This window comes from Crocuta crocuta, unplaced genomic scaffold (assembly GCF_008692635.1).
Source record: "Crocuta crocuta isolate KB4526 unplaced genomic scaffold, BGI_CrCroc_1.0 scaffold138, whole genome shotgun sequence".
Classification (NCBI taxonomy): Eukaryota; Metazoa; Chordata; class Mammalia; order Carnivora; family Hyaenidae; genus Crocuta; species Crocuta crocuta.
This window is the reverse complement of record NW_027532585.1, coordinates 1,426,521-1,449,136: the sequence shown is the minus strand read 5'-3', so window position 1 is coordinate 1,449,136 and position 22,616 is coordinate 1,426,521. Positions and strand designations below refer to the sequence as shown.

At 46.6% G+C, this 22,616-nt stretch overlaps 1 protein-coding gene across 1 annotated transcript in view; it reads left to right on the top strand.

The window, feature by feature from the left end:
• Nucleotides 1-18,428, top strand: part of WDR11 (WD repeat domain 11) — a 60,022-nt gene extending 41,594 nt beyond the window's left edge. The window contains exons 17-29 of the mRNA XM_077779498.1: nucleotides 2,631-2,737; nucleotides 3,140-3,254; nucleotides 3,560-3,731; nucleotides 8,979-9,087; nucleotides 10,003-10,065; nucleotides 11,519-11,584; nucleotides 12,553-12,730; nucleotides 13,616-13,711; nucleotides 14,236-14,401; nucleotides 14,800-14,897; nucleotides 15,317-15,462; nucleotides 16,357-16,437; nucleotides 17,478-18,428. Of these exons, the coding sequence (XP_077635624.1) occupies nucleotides 2,631-2,737; nucleotides 3,140-3,254; nucleotides 3,560-3,731; nucleotides 8,979-9,087; nucleotides 10,003-10,065; nucleotides 11,519-11,584; nucleotides 12,553-12,730; nucleotides 13,616-13,711; nucleotides 14,236-14,401; nucleotides 14,800-14,897; nucleotides 15,317-15,462; nucleotides 16,357-16,437; nucleotides 17,478-17,634 (1,554 nt within the window). The 3' untranslated portion in view covers nucleotides 17,635-18,428. The remainder of the gene's footprint in view (nucleotides 1-2,630; nucleotides 2,738-3,139; nucleotides 3,255-3,559; nucleotides 3,732-8,978; nucleotides 9,088-10,002; nucleotides 10,066-11,518; nucleotides 11,585-12,552; nucleotides 12,731-13,615; nucleotides 13,712-14,235; nucleotides 14,402-14,799; nucleotides 14,898-15,316; nucleotides 15,463-16,356; nucleotides 16,438-17,477) is intronic.
• The last annotated feature ends 4,188 nt before the right edge of the window (nucleotides 18,429-22,616 follow it).

Genomic DNA, 22,616 nt, shown 5'->3' with positions numbered 1-22,616 from the left:
AGTAATTGTTTGAGATGCCAGTGCCTCCTTACCCTAGAAAAAGTTTAAAACTTTGGGACATTAGACCCAAGTTTTCCTTTTCAAAGGATTTATTTCGGGATGATAGTGGTGCCTCAGGGCTTTTAAAAAGATTCTGCCTCCTTTTGTGGAGGCAAGTCCCCATCTGCCCACCAGGTCCTTTTATTCCGAGGCCATGAGTGGCTTTCTCGTGGAATGACCAGCCTCGTACAGATACAGCCTCCAGTGAAACGAGCACGTATGTTAGAGCAGGTTAGTTTCAGGTAAAGGGATTTGAGCATCTACTCGATAGTACACGTAGAATTGTTTCATTATTTTTATTTTCTGGAGTTTAAATGTTTTTCTAGGGACTGTAATATAGAATTTAGTCAGGGTTTTGGTTGCTTATTTTAATCCAATATTTGTTACCCTCCTCCCAATTGTGAAGTATTAAACATTTGCTCTGAGTTGGCCCTAGAGCTACAGTGTATATACAAATGGTAAAAAGAAAAGGAAAATTTGGCTTATTTTAAATTATGGAGCCTCTGTAGTTGATTGCCTTTGTTCACAAAACGGGAACAGTGGGAGAAAATGAATAGCTCTGCTTTGTGGCCAGCCTTCCTTCTGATCTTTGGAACATCATATTTTACATACAGGAACATAACAGAGTCAACTAGTAATAATCTATTCCGTTTTAATCTTATGTTCAGTTCTCTCGGGATTATTCGGAGCCATGAAGCAAATTTCTGCCCCATCCTCTGAAAGCACCTTGGTATCTCCATATGGTTCACATCCCACCAACAAACTCTTAGGTAGAAAGATCTGGATTGTTTAATTATATGGTTATATTAATATGTCATTTATAATTCTAAGCTGATTTCTGAGCTGAAATTTCAAACTTTTATGTTTTAATTTTTAGAGTTTAGAAAGTAAGTTATATTTCAAAACTAAAAAGTAAATATAAAGGCAAAATCTTTTTTTTTTAAGTTACTTACTTTTGAGAAAGAGTGTGGGGGAGAGGCAGAGAAAGAGAGAGGGAGAGAGAGAATCCCAATCCACACTGCTAGCCTAGAGCCTGATGTGGGCTCAAACTCACGAACCTTGAGATCATGACCTGAGCTGAAATCAAGAGTCAAACACTTAATCAGCTGAGACACCCAGGTGCCCCTAAAGGCAAATTCTTAATTAAACATTCTGTTTAATAAGACTTTGGAGTGTTGCTTCATACTACATAGCATTCCGTTTAACATTAAGTTTTTCATATTGAATTCTTTAAAATACTTTTTTTTTTTTTTTAAAGTACACTCCATGCCTTGTATGGAGCCCAGCGCAGGGCTTGAACTCAACGACCCTAAGATCAAGACCTGAGCTGAGATCAAGAGCTGGATACTTAACCGACAGATTTGCCCAGGCGCCCCTAAAATAATTCATTTTTAATCCAGCCTTTTTTTTAAATTTCTTGACTACCACTAGGATTTATATAGTATTTGATGTGTGGCCCAGTCTATTAATTTGGCAGACCTGAACTCTCTACTTCTTGCTATGGATAACATGAGAATGAAGCATGTGGATTTTTTTACTTTTGTTTTATAATTGTAAAAGCAGATTTAATAAGCAGAGAAATAATTGAGCAATAATATGATTTAATAGTAACATGTGTTGACTGTTTACTGTGTAGCAGGCATTGTTTTAAGCCCTTTCCTGTATAAAATGCATTAATACTAATAGGAACTCCTCAGATTTCCTGAGCTTAACCTCCTTTATCCATAATAAATCCAAGATGCAGGAAGATTATGTGGCTGTGCCCCAAAGCACACACCAAATTTAAGTGAGGAAGCTCAGCTCCAAGCCCAGGCAGCTGACTCCAGAGCCCGGGCTCCTCAGGTCTCCGTCACCCTGTCGCTGTGCGCTTCTCAGAGCTGCCAGCTCCTTTCTCCCTGCCTGGGGGTTACTACAGTAGCATTACCTTCTTATATTTGGGTTTCCACGTGTTACCTTCTTTGCAAAGCTTTCCGTGAATTCAGATTGTGCAGATGCCTTTAGTCTGCACAATCTGATGCTAAAAAGAGATACTAAACAGTATCTCTATCTACATTATTCTGGAAGGTGTCCGTGAAGCTCTGAGTCCTCTTTCCAATAGAAAAACTGCTGCTCAATCAGTTAGGAAGCAGCTTTGAGTTTGCTCTCGAATAGATTGGTTTATCTATTTTGCAGTGAATATCATATATCATATCTCGAATAGATTGGTATATCATTTTGTGGTGAATGATAAGTCGGAGACAAGAGCTCTCTGGAAAAGGTTTTCTTCCGTCTCTTTATTTCTTTCAATTTGCTTTCTATAAGGTATTTCATCCTCAAAAGATATCTTTCCTCTATAAATTTAGTTCAGATAACTTAATGTCTATCCAGTTGAATTCTTTCGTTTCATCATAGTTGAAATTGATAAGCTAGGTAGTTAGCTCTCGCAGTGTCTGAAGTCTGTTGTATTTGATGACATTCATACTAAAGCAAAGCCATTTATAGTTAAGTTTTATTAAAATATCTGTGTTATTTTATCACATTTATTAAGTAAAAACATTTCTCTGTTTTGATGACTTTTAAGTTTTGTTGCTTTTTTTGCTGTTGTTTTCTAGGGAAGTATGGGTAGTATCACCTGTATCGCCTGGAAAGGGGACACACTAGTTCTTGGAGATATGGATGGAAATTTAAATTTTTGGGACTTGAAAGGCAGAGTATCCAGGTATGATTCAAGAATGCAATATTATTTGGTTAACAAAAAGTAACTTCTCAATACGTATCCATTGGAGGCATGTGATATGGTAAGTAGGATCAGTAAACTTGACCAAGTGTAGCTTGGACCCTTGGGTCTCTCGTCATTGAACTTGGGAGGAAGGGCCTTGGGCCAAGCTCTGGGTCATTCATTGGAGACACTTCGTCTGCAGGCAGAAGTGCCAAGACATTGTTCCAGTTGTGAAAGGGCAGACCCTTTCTGTCAGATGGGACCCCTGTCCGAGAAAGCAGAGTGGTTCTCACATCACTAGACCTGGTCAAAGACAGACCTAGAAAGAGTCATTGGATGTAGTTTCTGGTGACGAGATATTACCTGGCTTCATATTGGCCCTTTGTTTTTGTGTGTCCTCAGAGGAATACCTACACACCGCAGCTGGGTGAGGAAGATTCGTTTTGCCCCCGGTAAAGGAAACCAAAAACTAATAGCAATGTACAGTGACGGAGCGGAAGTGTGGGACACTAAGGAGGTAGGCTCAGCCCCGTGAGGGGACATTCAGGCCGGGCTGCTGGCCACAGGGTGGGTCTTTGTTCTTCTCCCTCCTTCTGATGTAGAAATGAAGCCTATATAATGGGTTTATCAAGCTTCTCAAAACAGTTTCTTGCTTTTAACGGTATCAGTATCCTTAGAATCTTTAAAATGCAGCCTGCGTACATAAAGTAGGTTCCCAGAGACTGTTCAGGTTTAACTTGCACTGGTCTTTGCCACAGGCACTGTCTGTGATAAACATCTTCCTTTTCTTTCTGAAATTGACAACCAGATTCCCTCTTGTAGGTTCAGATGGTGAGCAGTTTAAGGAGTGGAAGAAACGTGACCTTTCGGATATTGGATGTGGACTGGTGTACTTCAGATAAAGTGACCTTGGCATCAGATGACGGGTGTATCCGAGTCCTGGACATGTCTATGAAGTCCACCTGTTTTCGAATGGACGAGCAGGAGTTAGCGGGTACGGAGCACTGGTGAGAGGCCTGGGTGCCGCCGGTCTTTATTTCGCACAGGCCGCTCTCTTCCAAAGGGAGAGCTGCCTGTGTTTCATTTCAGTCTTACTTTCTAACAGTCTGAGTGTAAGGAAATATATTAACTTCAGGCTTGAGTGTTTTTACCACTGAGGTGCTGGACTCTGGAACTGCAGATGTCAGCCATCCTCTGACTCTGGTTTGGCAAGTGCCCCTTCTCCTACCCTTTGCAGAGTGCTTTGTCAAAAGATCAAAGATGTTTACGTAAAAACGATTCACTTAGAATTCAGGAGAACTCCTCAGAGGACGTGAATCTAGTGGTGAGGAGCTGCTGGCTTTTTCATAATGAGCTTGATATCTTTTGCGAGCATGTATCCCTGGGGGCGCCTCGCTGGCTCAGGAGGTAGAGCATGTGACTCTTAATCTCACGGGACGCGAGTTGGAGCCCATGTTGGGCACAGAGATTACTTAAAAAGAAAGAAAGAAAATCATATTAGAAAAGAAAGGGGTGAGCAGAGATCATAGAAAAGGTGCTTTGGAAAGGACAGACAGTGTTCTTACTGTTGTGAATTTTGATGCCTATCTTAAGACGTGTTAAATGGCCAGAGTAAAATTAGGTGATTGTGCTCTTGTACCTTTTCTGTATGGTTGTTTTTAGATTGTTTGGTTTTTTTTTTAATCAGAATAAAGAATATTTTATTTTAGTAACTCTAACCTCTATGACTTTGAAAAAAGAATGGGGTTGTGAATGCCCCCATGTCAGTTTGACAGGCAGCTTGTATCCAGTGAAATACAGTGTTCATCCTTGGAATGTACTCTGGGAGACAGACAGACCTTCTGCTCCTAAATGGAGCGAAGCAGGAAACTTCTTAGATATTCTCCAGGCGTCCCTGTGGTGTGCGCTCCAGGCTGCTGATCTGTGCAGCATTTCCTGAGAGTCTTGTTTAGTCACTTGCTGAATGTCAGCCTGGAACTGGCAGCTCTGGGAACTGTCTGTACCTCCGGAGGGTCAGTCTTTGGCACGTTCAGAGACGACAGTCTTTTGAAAACCTGCCCTTTGACCTTGCGTTCCTGCCCGTGGTGCTCCCCGTGTGCTGCGGATGCTGGCTGGGCTCCCTCTGCCTTCTCTCAGGTTTGTTTTTGTCGCTTCCCCACCCCTGCCGAGCACCGCCCCGGTGTGACTGTGCCGGCCGCCTGCCGCAGCCAGGAGGGGAGCATCGCGTGCCCACCTCTGTCCTTGAGACGTTTGCCAGCGCTGCAGCCTGGTAGCGTCCCCCCCCTTCCTTCCAGAACACACCTCACGTTCCTCCGGAAACCGAGTGAACTTCAAGATGGGTTTCCTTCCAATTTCGTTACTAGCTCCGGGTTAAAGCAGTGTGCCAGCATGCTCTAAATGTTGAGAAGCTTTTCAGTCACATTTAACTTAAAATTTGAGTCTACCAAAGTCAAGGTGGCTTTTTCTTAAAGTGACTACAGAATCGGAGCTCATTGTTAACACTTCAACAACTGACCTACGGCAGATTTTAGATTCCCTTTCCTTTTAAAATTTTCCTAATATTAAAAAAAAAAAATCATTCCTGTCCAGTCTCTAGTGGTGCACCATCAGCTGTTGGGGGGGAGGGGGTAACGTAGTAACAGGGAAAGGCCAGCAGTGACCTTTGAGAACAGCATTCGATACACGTTAAAGAACAAAAACTGCTGGCAGTGTAAATACGGAGTTAGCAAGAAGAGGTCCCTGTGCTTACCTCCAGACACGTGCTGATGTGGTCTGGGGAGATTATGTTTGCTCCATTTGTATTCTGGGGAATTAGAAATACAGTTCGGACTTCTTGATATGGAGTAAAAAAATCATTTGACGTCATACGCAGTGATGTATTTAATAAATTTTCTTTATTTCTCCTTAATAACAAGTAGAGACTTTCCTAAAATCTGGCTCACGTTTGTCAGTTTTCTTAGAACCACCTAGATAGTCCTCTCCCCCCGGCCTCCATGTCGACCTTTGTCCCAGCCCTCCCCACCTCAGCAGGCGAGGAGGTCAGACAGATGTAGAAGATGAGGAGCCCTGGTTTTGAGTTGGAGAAGCTCTGTCTGCTGCCTTACTTATCAGGGTCATAAAGTGGCATAAAAAAAATCAGACTCTTTAGCAGCATCTAGAAGGAATCCAGGAGTGTGGGGCTTGTTTAATAACAGTCCGGTTGGATGCAGTAAATCGTCGGCGCGGTGGGAGAGGCAGCCTCCTGGCTGTGCGGGCCACTGCCGGGCGACACTCATCTCGGGCCTAGAAGCAATGATATTTCGATGGCGATGAGCACTTAGCACCCAGATTTGGTTTATAAGTTCCCTTTCCCGACTAAAAAGAACCAGGGCTCCTTGGACAGTTTATTCCAGGACAGAGGCAAATAAGTTAAAGATGAGTCTGGGACATTTTGTGTTGCCAGCAACTAAGGAAAGAACCGAAAGACGAATGAGGACCTGTCATAATGATACAAAAACTAGCATTTAGGGGCTTCCACTGCCAAACCTGGGGCGATCTGAACATTGCAAAGAATGACAGTTATATTGATATCAGTATTGGATTTTTTTTTAAAACCCATTATTCCATAGTAATATTCAGAAAGAGGAACGACTGTGGGCAAGAAGAGAAGGTGCATATTTACAGAAGAATGCTGGTGGATAAATGTAGACAGAATGAAAGAATTAGAAAATCACCAATTCCCGTGCCTAATATAACAGTTGATTCGAGCCAGGATCATCCATGGGTGTCAGACCACTGGGTGGAAGGATGTTTGGGAATAGGAGATTCGGTATCACAGTATCTCACCATGCCGCCCCCCACCCGCCACGTTACCTACTGATTGTAAAGGGGAAAATGTGCCTTAACTCCCAGAGAGCCCGTGAGTTCCCCTTAACTAGATGATCAGATTCAGTGTTAACAAGAGGCCAGCCAACATGCTCCCTCTAATGGGATGCGGTGGGAAGTATACAACATCCCTTGTGTCCTATTCTTTTTTTTTTTAATTTTTTAAATATTTTATTTATTTCTGAGAGAGAGAGAAAGCGTGAGCAGGGAAGGGTCAGAGAGAGAGGGAGACACAGAATCTGAAGACAGGCTCCAGGCTCTGAGCTGGCTATCAGCACAGAGCCCAACACAGAGCTCAAACCCACAAACCGTGAGATCATGAGCCGAAGTCGGATGCTTTACCGACTAAGCCACCCAGGTGCCCCCCTTGTGTCCTGTTCTTGCCAAAAATATTTGATCAAAGTTTGAGGCTCACAAATCACAATAGAGACCATTTCCTAAGACAGTGAATGGACCAGGATTTTCCAGAATGAAAACATTGTATACGACCAAAAACAAAAAGGTGAGAGGACTGTTCTAGATTCGGGGAGACTCAGGAGGCATGAAAAGCCAGTTCAGGCAGGAGCCTTGGCTTGATGTGGGGCTTCTGGAAAGAATATACCTTTCATGATAGGGAGATAGCCAAGGTCCTCTGAGTATAGACTGCAGTTTAAGTGATTTTAATAAATCAGTATTAAAACTCTTGGGTGTGAAAAAAGTAGTATTAGAAATAGTTCTGACTGGGGACTCCTGGGTTCCCCGATCAGTTAAGCATCGGACTCCTGACTTCCAGTTCAGGTCATGATCTCACAGTTTATGAGTTCGAGCCCCACGTGGGGCTCTGCACTAACAGCATGGAACCTGCTTCAGATTCTGTCTCCCCCTCTCTGCCCCTCTCCTGCTTGCTCTTTATCTCTTTCAAATAAGTAAAAGTAAACAAATTTTGTAAAATGTTTCTGATCATTTTCTGACTTTGAAATTGAAAAGTTCACACAAGATATTTTATCTATGATTTAATTCTTAACTAACGACATAGAATGAAGTTTTCTAAAGCAGCACTAGTAGAAATGCAGTGTGAGCCGCATATGTTAGTTTACATTTTCTGGTACCCACTTTAAAAAAAGTAAAGAGAAACAGATAAAATTAATTTTAATAAAAATTTTTCTTAACCCAGTATAGCCAGTTTTTTCAGCATATAGTCAGTATTAAAAATTGTAAAAAAACTGTAAAATTGTAAAAAAAGTAAAAAAACTGATGAGATACTTCACAGTTTTAGTGCCCAATTTTCAAAACCCAGTATGTATTTTACATTAGAATATGTCTGAGTTCAGAGGACACATTTTCAGCAGAAATACACAAGCCATTTTTAGATTTTATAAAACTTACAACTGAAAAAGTGGTCACATAGGTGTCCATCTTCTTCCTAATACACTTAAAAGTTATCTGATGACTGAATCAAGTATTAGTTTATTTTTTTACTTTTTTATTTTTATTTATTTCTAGGAGAGAGAGAGAGACACCGTGAGCCGGGGAGGGGTCAGAGAGAGAGGGAGTCACAGACTGAAACAGTCTCCAGGCTCTGAGCTGGCAGTCAGCACAGAGCCTGACGCGGGGCTCGAACCCACGAACCGTGAGATCATGACCTGAGCGAAAGTCGGACGCTCAACCGACTAAGCCACCCAGGCGCCCCTCAGGTATTAGTTTTTAAATTTAAGTTAGTTAAACTTAATTAAGATTAATTCATTAAAATTAATTAAGCCCTGAAGACCTGTATCTGGGTGGAAGTCTGACCCACTGGGTTGTGTAAGCTAGCTGCCGTGCCTCTGTGTAGACACTGGGGCTTTGGGGCTTCTGCTGCTTACACTGGAACGTGTCAAAAAACTGGCAGATCTTGTTTGTGTGTCCAAAGTAAGCCAGCCGTTGCATGTAGAGGGTTCTAGGGCCCGTGGTCTAGGAAGATAATCCTCCAGTTCAAGGGCTAGCCTTACAGGTAAGACCTGAGAATGCCTTTGATCAGAGATGGCTCTTAGTGACAGGCTCAAGGTTGATGGCCCATGTTGTATAATAGTCTCAGAAAAGCAAAGAGAGCAAATGGTGTAAGATGGCACAGGTAAATACTATTTTTAGTATTTCAAAATAATGAGCTTTATTAATGTCTGCTGAATTTTGTTACATTGACTCTTTTCATTCACGTAAGATCAGTGTTTTCAGACCATACAGGATGGTTAAATTTTAAAAAGGGGAAGGAAGAGGTCTTAATCATTTGAATGAAGAGAATCTCCCTACTCCTTGCTTGCTTGTCTTTAAGCAGTGATTACACGGAGTGTACAGTCTCAGCTGCCACCAGATTTCTGCTTTGTTTGTTCTCTCTTGACGTCTCTGTAANTTTTTGGTCTAGAGCCTGTGTGGTGCCCCTATCTCCTTGTTCCAAGGGCCTCTCTTGCCTTGAAAGCTTTCTTATTACACCAGCCGTGGAACGGACAGTATTCTCTGGACATTTCTCATGTGTAAGTTTTTGCCATTTTTGTTTTCCTTTCTCAATTTCTTGGGGTTGAAGGGCACCCAGGAAATCAGTGCAGCAGGAGCCTGAACTCTGGGACTTCAAAGGATTGGAACCATAAAGACAAGCTGAGGCAGACACATTGAAGGAATCCCTGGATGTGCCTCTCGTTCCCACCCTCCTGGGGCCTTTGGGGAGTGGGGCTTGTGGAGAGCTGGGTCCATGAGTGGCTTTCTGTGGTTGTGATCTGAATGTGGGGTGTGGTATGAGTGTGAAGATGGCCAATTAGGCCAAGAGGAATTTGAAGCCAGGCTTCAGATCCTTTTTTAAAAGCAGCAAGAATGGGCTGACTGCAGAGGTATTTTATGTTTTATGAATCTCCCTGCCTGCCTCATTTCAAAACCCTATTCATGGTAACTAGTATTAGTGGTTATTAGTTAAATCCACACATGTTATTGAACTTCCGCCACATCGAGTACACAGGGAGGCAGGGGTTAGGGGAATAAAAAAAATAACGCGATGGGCATCTGTTCTCCAAGAAGAGATAGAAGGCATCTATTCTCCTTGAAGAAATGAATGTCCATTTTGCAGAGCAGAAAGAACAGATTCCTTTAGTCATTGCTAGGTTCATTATTAACTTGAATCTAAAATGATAGTTTTTAGAGCCCACTGATAAATTTTCTGGTTTCTTGAAAGCCAGAGAGACTTTCTTTACTTGTTTTTGTTTGGTTTGTTTTAACTAAAGATAAAAGCAGACACGAAAGGTGGTTGGTGGGTTCTTGAGTAGTTGCTGTTTGGTCTGTAATCAGCTCTCTAAACCAGCTATTGCAAAGAGGTTATTTATACGTTTTTCTGGTGAAGACATACATGGTTGTATTACATGTGTAAGAGAATGAGCTGACTCCAAATCTTTTCTGTATAGTGATTATCCAGAAAATGAAGAAATAAAGAATCTCCTTCAAGAGCAGCTGAATTCATTGTCAAAGTAAGCACTCCAGCTACACTTTATGAAAAGATAAGACTATGAGAAAGAAAACATTACAATTTAGGCTTTTTGAAGTTAAAGTAAGTTGTGTTTTAGAAACTATTAGTAGCCCCAAGGAGAGACCATTCTGTTCACAGAGGTTTATCTCCCTTGAGAATCTTTGTTTTGCAGAAATATAGTTACTTAATAGTTACAGGGACAACATCTACGGTTGCCAGGTCCATAAGCATCAGGGCACTGTGGTCTCTGGTCAGGGCAGGAATGGTCGCTGTGGCATGAGCATCTTGTAGCTCCGCCCACCTCCACCAGCGGTGCCCTGCGAAACTGCGCTCTAGAGGTCATGCACAGGGTGGTTTTCATGTGGCATCTCCTTTTCTAAAATAAGTTCTCTGTGTCCAGTGCCGCATGCATACAACTCTAAGAACCTCACGTGCTCCCTAAAGCCAAGGGCATTTGGAAGTATGCACTGGAAATACCATCGCGAAGGAAGTAGGAAAGTATGGGTCCACCAGGAGTTCTTGATAAAACATGATACATTTTCAATCTTAGAATCTGTCCTGTGTAATTACAACATTTAATAAATTTCTCCTGTTTTATTGATGCTAGATTTAAAGTAATTACTGTTTTCTATATCCAAAAGTTAACATTTGTATTTAAGTGGAAAAGGAAGGATTTGAAGGACCTCTTTTCCCCCTTGATGTGTGAATTTTCTATATGTAGCTATTATAGAAATGCCAACTGCTAAAAACCTGGCTCTTTTTCCTTAAGTATTTTTTTTTTTTTTGGAACAGTTTTTGAAGGTATCTTTCCTAAAGTGTGTACTGTTCCTGATGGTTAGCAAAATTATTTTATCAACAGTGACCTTGTTCCTATCGTTAGGCAGCTGTTCATGTTTTCAAAGCAACGAGCTGAACTGTTGCCAGTGAGTAAGCCAAGTCAGAGCCTCGAGCCCTGTGGTGGGTGACAGGTACTGGTTCTCCAAGCCTAGACTGCTCTATGCCTTAGAAAAGCACTTGTACGAGGGGCGCCTGGGGGGCTCGGTCGGTTGAGCGTCCTACTTCAGGTCAGGTCACGATCTCATGGTTCGTGGGTTCGAGCCCCACGTCAGGCTCTGTGCTGACAGCTCAGAGCCTGGAGCCTGTTTCAGATTCTGTGTCTCCTTCTCTCTGCCCCTCCCCAGCTCACGCTGTGTATTACTCTGTCTCTCAGAAATAAATACGTGTAAAAAATTTTAAAAGAAAAGAAAAGCACTTGTACTTTGAGCGTCGTGGCAAATAACTTCCTTCTACGCATACTCCCTAGTTCAAAAAGAACAAAATATTTAAGGAATAACAAAACTTTAAGTAGATTAATAGTATTGAGTGCTTTTCCCTTTCAAGAGTATAGTGATTTACCTCCTCTGTTGTTTGAGTCAAAAATTTTGCCTTGCCTTTGTCTGGGTTCCCGTTTGCAGTGACATAAAGAAACTCTTGCTCGATCCGGAATTCACTCTCCTGCAGAGATGCCTGCTTGTTTCAAGGTAACACTGGAATGCTCTGTGTAAGAGACCAAGAATTTCAGATTAACTCATTTCTCTTATTAAGAGTTTTTATTTAAGACCAAACCCTTTCACACTTTAGAACATCATATCAGTTCATCCTTTAGATTTGATTTACAATGAATTTTGAGACAAGTAATACAAATAGGAAAAAAATTACATTTTTAATATGAGATCTAGGCCTTTTCTATCGAAAAGATTGCCTCCTACAAACACCTTTTAAAAATACATGTTTTAGGGGCGCCTGGGTGGCTCACTTGGTTAAGTGGCCAACTTTGGCTCAGTTCATGATATTGTGGTTCACGAGTTCAAGCCCTGTGCTGGGCTCCATGCTGACAGCTCAGAGCCTGTTTCAGATTCTGTGTCTCCCTCTCTCTCTGCCCCTTCCCTGCTCGCACTGTCTCTTTCTCAAAATAAATTTAAAAACATTAAAAAATAAAATATATATTTTAAGTATCAGGTAGAAAGGGTGTGTGTCAGATACACTGATAAATTGTATTTAGAAGCAGTAAACTGTACCTTCCTCACTGTACGGCGGGGCTGTCACACACAAGACCCTTCTTCCATCCACTCCCCAGAGAATAAATTGCAATTATTTCCATACTTTATTTAGCCAGTTTTCCCAGAGGAATTTCTTCTTTAATGTGAAGCTGGGGTCCAGATTAAACGGTATGCGAATGGCAAACCGGGTAAATCATTGCCCAGGCTTCAGAACCGTGGCCGTGCTCTTCCCACAGCACAGAGGGAGGTCAGGGCTTGGAGCGGGCTGTGCGCTCAGCCACCTGCAGTGTGTGAGGCCCAGGGACGGGGCTGTGGAGACCCTGCTCCTTGCTCTTTCTCCCTGCCCTGTCCTTCACGTGACAGTGCTCTTAAGGCTACTGAGGGGGGCCCCTGGCCACACCCAAGTCTGCCGTGTGGGCTCAGCGTGACTTCGGTGTCCCCCTTCTTAGGCTGTACGGCGACGAGTCGGAGCTGCACTTCTGGACCGTCGCTGCGCACTACCTGCACAGCTCGGCCCGGGGCAGGCCAGCCGGCAGCCCCGCCGCTGGAGAAGCCGCGCCGCGGGACACAGTGAACAACCCGCTGGACATCTGTTATGACGTGCTCTGCGAAAATGCCTATTTCCAGGTGTTATGTCCCGCGTAGTCAACACCCTCATCTCGGTTACTCGCATCGTTACAAGTATCTTAAACTTGGGAGATGTTCCAGCTGAGTTAAGGTCATATGATAGAAATGTGTGCGTGGGCACTCTGTCTAAAAACGGCCTGACTCGGACCTTGGAAATCTCCTAAATGCTTACTGAATTTTTAAATACACATTAGAATTTTATTATTGAGTCTTTAATTTTTTTCTTGTCTTAAAATTGTTAACTTAGAAGATTCATTTTAATTTCTCTCGTTTGATTTTCTATAAATAACAAATATTTCTTGCACTCGATCTGAATTTGCTGTGATGTGTATAGAACAGTGGCTTCATGGGGTGCCTGGGTGGCTCAGTCAGTGAAGCGTCCGACTTCACCTCAGGTCATGATCTCACGGTTTGTGGGTTTGAGCCCCACATCGGGCTCTGTGCTGGCGGCTAGCTCAGAGCCTGGAGCCTGTTTCGGATTCTGTGTCTGCCTCTCTCTCTGATCTTCCCCTGCTCACACTGTGTCTCTCTCTCTCTCTCTCTGAGAAATAAATTTTAAAAAAAAACAAAAACAAAAAACAGTGGCTTCGTAACATTCTCACTGCAGTAGAGAACTTTAATACTCAGAACCCCAAAAGGCTTTCAACCAGCTCCACCTGAGGCCCCGTTTCTGTAAAAGGCAAACCTGCACACTAATGAGACTTCATTTCAAGAATTTTTCTAATCAAATTCTTATTAAATTTTTGGATTTCTAGGAAGTTGATTATCTAGGAATGTCAGACATCAAAATAATATTTGCAAAATGATTTTATTAAGTATGGTAAAATCTAATTCAAGTCTTATAATCTAGGCTCTGGTTTCTTTTTTTTTTTTTCCCTACTCTAGAAATTTCAGCTGGAAAGGGTTAATCTACAGGAAGTAAAGCGGTCAACTTATGATCATACAAGGAAATGTACAGACCAGCTACTTCTCTTGGGTCAGGTATGTCAACTTTTACAACTTTTCTCATGTTTCATGGAGCTGCTATTTGATTAGTATTTCAGCTGTCACGTTAGATCTCTCACACATACACAAATGGCTAGATGGATCATCGTATTTCTCTGAAAGTATACATGTAAATTGAGGCTTTCTTTCAAAATAAGACCGACAAAAATTGTGAGAAAGCAAAAATCTGGTTGACCAGCTTCCAATTTTGACTTCTATTAGTGCCGGATGAGACCTACCTGTTTTGGTGTGGTTTGGTTTTGTGTCTCAGAATTTGATGGATGCACAGCTAGAATAAGCAGTTTCGTGAGCATTTGCATAAGCCAGACTGTGGTTTTACCTTTGTTTCAAAGAAGCAGTGGGAGACGCTGTTGTTTTTGTGTACAAACAAAGCAATGACAAGCAAGTTTTGAAAAGGAAGGTCTTTCAGCTATAAACTGTAGTGTTCCAGGTTATGAGTTCAATAAGATTATGTTGGAAGGAAATGGTCTCATAATTAGAAGAACGGTTTCTCTCATTAGACAGACAGAGCCGTGCAGTTGCTGTTGGAAACAAGTGCGGATAACCAGCATTATTACTGTGACTCACTGAAAGCCTGTTTGGTCACAACCGTCACCTCGTCAGGCCCCTCCCAGAGCACCATTAAGCTGGTGGCCACTAACATGATTGCCAACGGCAAGTTGGCAGGTAAGGCACGCCGTGTGGGTGGAATGGTCAGTTCCCGAAAATCCCGCCCGTTCCCAGCAGAGCATTCGATTATCAAGATAGTTCTCGCATTTTTATATATGCTGCCGAAAAACAGGCAGTGACCACTAGCTACTCACACGATGACCGTATCTCTTAATCGTCTGAACCAGAACACATTTTAAGTGGGAAAGAGGTGCTGCCGACACTTACCAGGGCAGCGGGCCGGCGACACAGGGGAGGCGAGGGCGGTAGCCCGCGCTGTCCCCGTTCGCTTCCTGCCCTGTGTTGGCACTGCCCCCTCCGGCGGTAACGTTGTCCTTGAGTGGTAACGTTGTAAAACTCTCTTTTGGTATTTCATGTTGAAATTTAAGTGAAGANGCCGCCGTCCTGTCTTCCAGAGGGCGTGCAGCTGCTCTGCCTGATCGACAAGGCCGCGGACGCCTGCCGCTACCTGCAGACATACGGCGAGTGGAACCGGGCTGCCTGGCTGGCGAAGGTAGGTCATCCAGTAGGTGCCTTGAGCGTTTGGGATAGAAAGTTCAGCCTTGAACTTTTCGACTCTTGATTTAGAAGCGATTTTTGGCCACAGAGCTGCTGTGCAAATGTTTTCTTACAGCTCCAACGCCCCCGTTCTTTATGAGTGCGCATTATATTTCTTCTTACTGAAAAATGGATCGTTGTGGTAGCAGTTAAGTGAAGGCAGNCCTGCCCTGCAGGGGTGCGAGCCCCGCCTCCGGCCCCGGGCCTGCCAGGCCCTCAGCTCCTCGGACTGGGGTTGCCGCCGCCGTCCACGGCAAGGGGCAGCGTCAGCGCAGCGTGCCAGCAGCGCCAGGCCTCGCGTCCCGTTGTGATCACGTCCCCGGTTTATTACATAGGGCAGGACGTCTTTGTTCTTAACGTGGGCCTCTTTCTCAGGTCCGTTTAAGTTCTGAGGAGTGCGCTGATGTTTTAAAGAGGTGGGTTGACCACCTGTGCTCTCCACAAGTCAACCAGAAGTCAAAGGCCCTCCTGGTCCTCCTCTCCCTGGGCTGCTTCTCCAGCGTGGCCGAGACCCTTCACAGGTACGCCCGGAGTGCTTCGTGGCGAGTCGGGGTGACCGACTGCTCCGTGCTCTCTTGAGGCTCTGCTGTGTGGACGGAGCACTCGCCGTGTGGGGTGAAAGGAGAAGCTTACGGTTTAGGCTTATAAACGCCTGCAGGGACCGGAACGGTCCATGGTTCCTCATCTTCATCGGCTCTGGGAGCTCTGTGCTCCTGCCAGCGTACCAGCCAAACCTCACAGCTACCGTATGCTTGAGAACAGTATCAAAGGGGCGCCTGGTGGCTCAGCCGGTTAAGCATCCACTCCTGATTTCAGCTCCGGTCACGGTCTCACGATTCGTGGGTTTGAGTCCCAAGGTGGGCTTTGTGCTGACAGAGCAGAGCCTGCTTGGGATTCTCTCTCCTCTCTCTCTGACCCTCCCCGCCACTCACGTGTGTGCTTTCTCTCTCAAATAAGTAAACTTAATTCAGCTTTGAATAGAGTGACTAAGATGAAGGCCGGAGAGCAGCAGGAAGGGTGACAGTGTGCGGTTGATGTCCCCTCTGAAGATAATATGTGTCCCTTCCAGGACATTTAAAACTAAGGGAGGTTGGGACCAATATGGCAAAAAAATTTCCGTGTTAAATCTGGCCAGTGGGTACGTGGCTTGTCTTATCTCTGCAGATTCATGTGTATTTCAACTATTTCACAGTTTTTGTAAATGTTAATTAAAAAGAGCCTGGGGGTGGGGACACGAGTATTGTCCCCTGCTTCCTCTATGAGCCAGAGATTGGCAGGTACTCGCATAACTTACCGGGACTTAGGTTTCCAGGGAGAATGGGTACAAATCTTTGTACAGAAATACACCTTTGAGGGGGTCCACCCCCAACTGCCATAAATCACAAAGCTTGAACTCACTTTGTTCTCTTGAGCAGCATGAGATACTTCGATAGAGCTGCCCTGTTTGTGGAAGCTTGTCTCACGTACGGTGTGGTCCAAGTCACCGAGGACACAGATATCCTTTGCTGGGCGGATGATCTGACGGGGGGGAAGTGGCGTGAGTGGGCTCTTCGAAGGTCCGTACTCAGATTCGCCGAAGTCAGGAAGGAGGAGAAATGAGAGGGAAGGATCAGGAGGAGGGTGGCTGCGTCGCTGGCGTCAGCCCTGGATGGACGGGGAGGCAGGAAGGGCTGGGAGGGACGGACTCTGGGTTCTGGGAAGGCTTGTTGGAACTTAGAAGAAGTAACGTAGGACAGGTCCAGGAGCCGTAGTGCTGCTTTAAACTGGTGCTGTTTAAAAGAATGCGGCCCATGGAATAAAATGCATATATTTACCTGGAATACACGTTCTGGAATAAGTAAAAAAGACATTGTTCCCAAAGCGACAGTCTACTGTGGAGCCATGATGACGCCTTGAAGTTATGTTAAGCAGGGAGGTCACAGTGGCCTGCCTGTAAGCAGGAACGTTTACTTCTGGCGTCACTTGAGTCACACGTTTTTCTTTGAAAAGATTGGGCCCCACTTGTTCTCCTCACACCTTCTCTTGAGTTACNTTCCTCCAGGCACTGGTGAACTTGGCTCTAGTTGGAAGGGGCCATTTGGAATGTCAGCGCAAGGGAGCAGGGCTGTCAGAAAACCCAGCACCCCCAGGGTAGCTGGAGCTCTTGCCTCAGGGAGGGCTTCAGCATTGGACCCTCTTTGCTGAGCTGGATCTGCCCCCAAACCACCCCACCTCCGGGCCTGTCAGATGCCAGACGGGGTGCTCTTCCGTCTTCCCTTTCTTTTCCTAGTCTTCAGTTGCGTTAGGCTTTGAGAGAGTCTCGGAGGATTTGGTCGGATCTTCCTTAGAAGGAACAGCTTTGTACTCAGACTTCCCCTCCCCCAGCGAGAAGGCCCCCTCCCCCAGGGAAGGGTGGCTGCGCTGGCACCCTCCCCTGGGCACCCTCGTCCCTTCTGAGCAGCCCCCCATGGAGCTGGTCTGTCGTTCCTGCCCGTGGGAGCTGCTGGGATAGAATCACAGCTTTTTCTGCCCTTGTTTTCCTTAACTGTGGTTTACAGAAACTCATCTCTGCTATATACGCAGATTATGCCCGGAGTCTGAAGAACCTCGGTTTCAAGCAGGGGGCGGTTCTCTTTGCCTCAAAAGCTGGGGCAGCTGGCAGAGACTTACTGAAGGAGCTGGCGTCCCCCAGGCCCGAGCGGACTGAAGGGTGACAGGTCCATGTGTGCTCGGGAGCCTGACCTCGTAAGCGGGGCGGGGCAGGGGGTTGGCCTGGCCGCGCTCACGGTCACGGTCCAGACTGTGGAGGACAGCGTCCCCGCTGGGGTCCCAGGCGCTGCTCACGTGCACAGCAGCGGATGAGCACGTGTGTTGTCAGAAGCAACTTCCACATCCGGTGTTGATCTCAGAAAAAGACGTGAGCGCTTCGGATTTTGAAAGGGTGTGTAACCTTTTATACTTTGGGGGACAACTTTAAGAGTCCCTGGAAATACTTTTAATTTTTTTAAACTTAAAATTCCAGTGATTGAATTGCTTTTCTCATTGACTAAATGTAAAGGTGTTTAGAAAATCTAGTAGTGAGAGAAGTTGGTGAGACTTATTCTCAAGTATGTGCCATGCCTGTGTTTATACACAGCCATTCAAGGGACAGAGCAGAAATATTTAAACAGGAAAGATGACTTTACCAAAGCATTCCTTGTTTCTTATCTTGAGAACACAGCGCTGTTGATTCTCTACTTTAGCAGTGGCTAAATTTTGTAATTTTAGGCCAATAAGCTCATAGGGAAATTTTAAGCATATGTTTTATTCTACTATGTGGGGTCTCGGGTATTTTGAATTTGAACTCCTCCTCGGATGCATGACAGTAACCTCCTTTTCAAAGTGCCTGTGCTTTAACTTTCTGTCTTTGTGTTTGTCCGATAACTGAAATATGTGAGCTGGGGTGATTAAAAATTATTGCTCTCTGTGACTTACAGAAATGATAAATAAAAGAGGTCCCTGCCAGGCATTTGTGTCCCCTGAGCTGCGGGGCGCGAGGTCAGGGGCCGTGTCGCATTCGCAGGAGTCAGTCAGGTGCTCACGCTGCAGAGTCCAGGCTGCCGGCTGAGCCCAGAGATGCCAGCCTGTAGGAATTCCGGGGCGTGGCACAGGACTGGACCGAGCGCCCGCACTCTGGGCACGTGTGCCTCCGAGTTCGCGAGGGATCAGCCCAGCATGCAGCTCTTGGAGGTGGCATTCTGTCGTCCCTCCTGGAGGTCCATGTATGGTGTTCAGATCGAATCATGGCCTCCACCCTTAGGTATCAATCTGGTTCCCTCCAACAAGGAACTGAGATCCGTGGAGAGGATGGACCCGTCCCAGGAATGCTTGTTCCGAGGCTGGCAGTTTGGCTAAAGGTTCTAGAAGAAATACAGGATCCATTCATCTGTCCTGTAGGCAGGTTACATCTGAATACCTGAAGGCCATGGGCAAACACAGCTCTCTGTATGTTATTAATTAAATGATTGTCCACATATATTTTGTTTATTCAGCCATCAGCTAGCTAAGGGAAAATTGAATGCTGGCCTTAGTAAGCAGAGAGGAAAAATTAGAAATCGTACTGCAGAGTGGGGCATTTTGAAAAGTAAATATGCTTTGGATTTGAGGTCGGCAACTAAGTAATGAGCCCCTGCCTGCCTGTGGGAGTGGAGGAGAGCACGGCCAGGCCCAGCGGCGCGGGGAGAACCCGTTACGCACGGAGGGCCGAGGGCCTGGTCTGTCGCGGGCCAGCCGGGTGGGACAGCCGTCGGTACTCCTCGCGATGAGACAGAGCCCTGGCTCCTCAACATACACCTGAAAGCCCCATTCCAAACAGAACCTGGGGTCCCCTTTCCCTGGTGACCTCGTCGGCTGGAGCTGAGCTGTGACCACACTCACGTCTGGTGAGCATTCAGGGTCAAGAGCCAACAAGGCTAAATCACCTTCGTAGTCAGCCTGCACTTCCGCTTCTCTTTCCATGAAGGATCTTTAGGAGCCTGTTACCGATGCGTCACTAAGGAGGCTTCCCCGGATGACACCTGCCCGTGCCTGTGCCCCCAGGAGCTCCATCCGGGCCTTGGCCCTTCCCTCTGCAGCTCTGGCCTGGGAGGCAGGGCTCTTGCGGGAGGAAGGCCCCGGGTGCCCCTCTGCAGGGCCCTAGCGTGCCGCTCACCCCCCCTTCCCTGCCCCGCGGCTGCTGTTCTGCCGACGCCGGCCGCCCCGGGCCTCCCCATGGCCTTGCTGCCTTGCTCTGAGTGTGTTCACTGCTTTGCGGTGGCGGGAGGGCATTTCATCCTTCTGGAACACACACCACAGCAGCATCTGTACACGCCTCCGGCCCCTCCCTGCCGCTCTGGTCAGAGGTCCTCCACGGAACAGACCCTCGCACGAATCCAGTTCCCCTCTCGTCTGGCTACTGCCTGCACACGCCACCTCTCGTGAGGACAGTGCTCTGTTCAGGGTTCGTGAGCTCTGATCATCCGCGACAGCTCATTCTCCTTGGCGGCGGTGCGAGGCCCACGTCAGGGGCTGAGGTGCCAATCTGTCACCGTGCGGCAGCAGGGGTCCTGTGGGCAGAGGCTGTGCGGCGCTCCAGCCAGCAGGGCGCTGGGTCACGTCCTTGTAACTGACTTGACGGACTCCAGATGGTTTGTGAATCAAAGAACTGTCCAGTAAAGTTTAAAGGCACTTTAGATTGAGGGCACTTTAAGGTGTTGCTGGATTTTTTAAAATCTTTATTTAATGTTTATTTGTTTTAGGGGGAGAGAGAGACAGAGCATGAGCAGGGAGGGGCAGAGAGAGGGAGACACAGAATCTGAAGCAGCTCCAGGCTCTGAGCTGTCAGCACAGAGCCGGACACGGGGCTTGAACCCACGAACTGAGATCATGACCTGAGCCGAAGTTGGATGCTCAACTGACTGAGCCACCCAGGCGCCCCTCGCTGCCTATTTTGTAAACAGAGTTTTACCGGGACACAGTCGTGCCCATCTGTTCATTGTCTGTGGCTTCATTCATTGTCTTCATCCAGTGGAGTTGAGCAGATGCGGCAGAGACCATATGGCCTGAAAAGCCTAAAGTATGGAAATGTCTGGCTCTGTAGAGGCAAACGTTGACCCACTCCTACTCAAGGTCCCAAGTGCTTCCTTGTGATGAAATTTCAGGTGTCCCGCCACCCTGTTGGGCACCCATCAGTATGAAGTCATGTGCAGTTTTTCTGTGACCAGGAGCACAAGAACACCTCCGTACAGAAAGCTGTTTCGGCTCCCTCCCATCTGGCCCCGGGCCCCGATTCCCAAGGTGGTGGATCTAGGAAACCACACTCAACTTGTACCACCTGAGGTGACCTTGGTTTTATTCCTGACAATTCTGAGATCAAAGCCATCATTCGATAGAAAAGTTTAAATCCAAGAGCCGTTTCGTATCAACACTTTTAAAGCAAATCTTCACTCCAACCACCTCCTAACGTGTTCTGCCCTGGTAAGACCCTGGCTTCACTCCAGTCTTTGACATTCACTGTCATTTCTCATCCAGTCTTTGACATTCACTGTCATTTCTTACCCACCGTCCTTCAGGCAGGCTCCAAGATGAGAAACTCCCTGTGCTAAGCCCGTGGTAGGCACCACTGCTGCTGCTGTGAATCTGTCGGGTGTGCACGTGTGTGAATATCCTCTTGGGGGGGGACAGAGTCCCGGGCCAGGGGAGTGACGGTGACTAATGCTAGGACTTCACATCCACGCAGATGAACCGGGACGTGGAATGGGAACTGGACGTGAAACATGGATGAGTCTGCAGTGTAATCAAAGGGAAAAGCTCAGGGGGGAACTGGCCAAGCGGAAGTCTGCACAGACCCGTTATGGAAGGGTGGGGGGCTCAAGAAATGAGGTTTCTCAGTCTGATTGTGGAAAATGACCGGTACTGTTTGCTTCCTGGTTGTCTTGTAGCAGGCGTGTCAGTTGGGAAGGTAATTGAGCCACAGGCCCTTGCTCATCTTAAGTGGCTGATCTTTGCCAAGAGTAGGCCAGGGACAGGGGGCTGTGTCCTGTCAAGCAGCTAGGAAGCCATCCCAGAGGAAGTGTTCTAGCAAGCCTCCAAGGTAGGTTAGTTCAGGGGATGGGAAGAATCTGATCGAAGTTTGTGCTTTGAGAAATGCCGACACATTTCAGAGGGCCTGCTGGAGCCGCCCCGGCCAGTGGAGGAACTCTCCTGAAACTTTATACCTCTGAACCCACTTGGCTGATGTGTACAGCACCTGAAATCTGGGGGAAGGGAGCTGGGAACAGCGTGTCCCGCCAACTGGCTGCCTGACCTTGGCCACCGTTATCACCGGAGCCTCAACTGTAAGAAGGTGGCAGTGTTGCCACCCTTTCAGGGTGATTGAAGGAAGAATGACAGGGGCAAGGACTTGTCCGTCTAGAGGGTGCTGCAGACCCCGGTCGTGACTCAGGGGCTCCCTCTCCCTCTCCGTCCGAGCACTGCTGCCTGGCAGGAGCTGGGCTCGGACCATAAGATGGAAGGCTGGATTCCTGACCCCTAACCTTGCCCACTCTGTCATTGTGGGACAGCTGTGAGCAGAGAGAACGTCACGCGGAGCCTGGCGGGCTGCCTTCTGTCTCTTGCAGTCTAGAAACCTCTGCCAGCTTTTAGCAGTTGTGAAAATCCACATGCAGCACATCTGTCTGAGACTCCAAATCCTCTTCCTACATCCCATTCTTCTGTTGCTGCCCGATCCCCTGCCCTGTCCCTTCCTGTGGGAACCGCCCCCCTCTGAGCACCAACAGAGCCACCACTGGGATACTTCCAGAAAACTAGGTAGACTGGGCTGGAGTGGGCAGAGCGGTGAAGGGGAAGTTCACCCTAACCCAAGGAGGGGCTGGACAGAGCCCACGGGGAGTGACCGTGAAAGGACATGCAGCCACCATGGGAGACAGAGCAGGGGGGTGCACTGTAGGTGTATTGGGTTCGGGGGTGACAGGGAGCAGGCTGACTTCCTGGAAGCTCCCACGAGGCAGGATCGCAGGGCCCTGAAAGCTGGGCCGAACCAGGAGCAGCAGGCACGAGCCTGGGCCGTCCAGGCACATACAACAGCACGGGAAGAGGTGTGGTCATGAAAACGGCCCTGGAGCCAGCACAAGCAGCCGGTTCCATTTTTCAGGAAAGCTGGAACAGATCCCCCAGGATG